Here is a 2,607-nt window from a genome sequence, read left to right on the forward strand (position 1 = left end):
CACTATTTTCTTTTACAATTTGGTGGTAATTCAAATGCAAACTTATACGAATCCATACTTCACTTCATTGGAGTCTTTAATTTGCAAAAGCAAATCTCATTGAATTTACAAGTGTACAATATTTAAGCTGAGCGGTTTAGCAAGTTGTGAATGGTTTATTTCAACCAAACTGCAAAAAGAGACAGAATTTACTAAACATGATTTCAGATGGAAGTCAGAAAATGACTCACAAAAGTGAAGATGTTCTAAACACAGTTCTCCTTGGACCATTTTATTTCCATAATTATTATCAACTTAAAACAGTGTCAAACAATAAGGACTGTTTACATATGTGAAACAAGCATAACCTCAGCTCCGGTCTTCAAATGGATGTCCCCCATGCTGAGATGAGACTCAATTTCAGTTAACTGTTCAAAGAGGCGATTGCGGTAGGACGGGATGGAATTCAAAATGTTTTGTAGAGGCACGGTGCAGCTTCACTCACATCAAAGTGATTTGGATTAGGCCATCAGTACCCTTACCCCCTGACCTCAACCCCAGAAATGTTCGTGTTGAGTCTGTTCCACCGGATGTTGTGTTGTATTGCTGGGATGGGCTGGTAGGTTCGTCACAAAGAGGACACCTCAGCGGTCCAGTGAACGTTTCTGGATTGCTTCAGCCACCACGGTGCGCAGCAGAGCGATGACAGAGCGAGGGTCTTCGCTGCCCACGACAGCGCTGCCCGACACGATCATGTTGGCTCCTGCCTGAAGCAGAAATGAGCGCAAATTTATTGAAAAACACACAAAACTGGATCGGAATTTTAGTTGAATGATACGTGTTTGAATCCCTTACCTCTGCACACTTGTGAATAGTGTCAGGGCCGACTCCTCCATCTACTTCAATGTCTAATGACGGGAACTGACTTCTCAACCAACTCACCTGGACACATGCACAGAAATAAAACAAAGAGCTTGAAACATGCATAACACCGTACCGGCAAAAAAAAAAAGACAGTGCTACAGGTTGATTCAGAAACATCCTATGGACTACATTTAAAAACGCCAGGAAAAGCAAAATGACACTGCATCAAAAACGTGCTGATTAACTGTGTGACAATCTTTGAGGTCTAGTTTATGTTGTTGTTGCTGTGTGTACGGTTCCCATTTGCCTTCCTCTGCCTGTGGTTTGACCGTACCTTGGGCATCATGTCCTCCATGAACTTCTGGCCTCCAAAGCCAGGTTCAACAGTCATGACCAGAGCCATGTCGATCTGGTTAGCCCAAGGCGCTAGCTCTTCAACAGTAGTCCCAGGCTTTATGGCCAAACCCACCTAGAAAACTCACAGTGTTAGTATGAAGACATAGAAATTACAGGTCGCCTCAGCAAATCTTGTATGTAGTTGATCAATGCCAATATTTCATATATTGTTTACACAAAAGCACTGATGCTAATGCCTCAGTCTGCAGCACAATGTTCTCACCTTCATGCCACTCTCTTTAATCTCTTTGATGAGGTTACCAGGGTTGGTGGTGGACTCTATGTGGAATGTATATTGGTTGGCTCCTGCTGCAGCCATGGGCTTCACCCACTGCTCGGGCCGAGACACCATCATGTGCATGTCTGCAAACATGATCACTGTCACAATAATGTACAGGCACAGCTGATGCATTCAGGATTCAATTAAATGGGGTTAATAAGTTACGGCAAGTCTCTCTCACCAAAGAAAGGGTCTTGACCTACTGACTTCCTTAGGCACTCTACCATGGGATGTCCAAATGTGAGGTTGGGGACAAAGTGCCTTAAAAGGGAAACAAAAACAGATGTGATGAAATTCTCTCGTCTTGCGTAAACGGTTGCAAACAAACGCCTTGCAGAGGTGAAGAGGAAGGTAAACAACGACTAAACTAGGAAGCAGGAGGAGGAAGTATGTTGTTAACACTTGCAAGACATTATAATGTTTGACACCCTGAGGTGTTGAAAGCCTCATTATCGACAGACTTAAATCATCTAAATTCAGTTACATAAACATTGGCTTCCCCGGCTTAACTTCTTGGCAAGCTAGTTTAGCTTGTCGGTGTTAGCCAACTTTAGCTCTCACGCACTGAACTTCCAATCGGCTCGCTAGTTAACATGCTAGCTTGTCTTAACTAACGTTAACCAACTGACAAACCAACCCGTCCATAACATCGAGGTGCAGGTAATCTGCCCCGCAACCCATCATCCGCACGCACTCGCTGCCCAGACAGGACAGGTCGCTGCTCAGGATGGACGGACCGATCTTCGCAATGTAAGCCATGCTGTTGCTGCTGTGAGTGTCTGCATGCAGTCAGCCAGCTAACACCAGTTAACCGCAACATGAAGCACAACTTCCGCTGATACCCTTCAAAATAAAACGAGGGAATAAAGATAAAAAGAAAACAGTAAAAAAGTAAATAATTCGAGTTTTGCTTTGTCAATACATTTGCAGCTACTATCTTTCAGGTCAAACAAGTCATAATTTTGCAAGAATATTATTTTTCTTGCGGTGTCGAATAGTTTTTGTTTAATGCAATACATCCTCACTTCCGTTCTTACGCTAGTGTCAGTTGTTAACTTGATGCACCTGTGGTCTCTAACTTCCGCCTT

The 2,607-nt window shown here is 43.3% G+C and overlaps 1 protein-coding gene across 1 annotated transcript; it reads right to left on the minus strand.

The window, feature by feature from the left end:
- Nucleotides 1-255: 255 nt before the first annotated feature.
- On the minus strand, nt 256-2,320 carry rpe (ribulose-5-phosphate-3-epimerase). The gene is made up of 6 exons (XM_068704864.1): nt 2,157-2,320; nt 1,701-1,780; nt 1,463-1,602; nt 1,178-1,312; nt 835-921; nt 256-746 (listed from the first exon to the last, which is right to left on the minus strand). Exons 1-6 carry the CDS (start codon nt 2,276-2,278, stop codon nt 624-626), a joined length of 687 nt encoding a protein of 228 aa, XP_068560965.1. The 5' UTR covers nt 2,279-2,320; the 3' UTR covers nt 256-623.
- Nucleotides 2,321-2,607: the final 287 nt, after the last annotated feature.

Source organism: Cebidichthys violaceus, unplaced genomic scaffold (assembly GCF_023349555.1).
Source record: "Cebidichthys violaceus isolate CVI_PGR_0920_01 unplaced genomic scaffold, fCebVio1.0.p SCAF_11, whole genome shotgun sequence".
Taxonomy (NCBI): Eukaryota; Metazoa; Chordata; class Actinopteri; order Perciformes; family Stichaeidae; genus Cebidichthys; species Cebidichthys violaceus.

Excerpts from the sequence above, each read along its gene's own strand:
- rpe (XM_068704864.1), bottom strand. The coding sequence starts at position 2,278 with ATGGCTTACATTGCGAAGATCGGTCCGTCCATCCTGAGCAGCGACCTG. Across the intron at positions 1,603-1,700 it reads AGGTCAAGACCCTTTCTTTG|ACATGCACATGATGGTGTCT; the intron begins GTGAGAGAGACT and ends TCATGTTTGCAG. Across the intron at positions 1,313-1,462 it reads TTAAAGAGAGTGGCATGAAG|GTGGGTTTGGCCATAAAGCC; the intron begins GTGAGAACATTG and ends TGAGTTTTCTAG.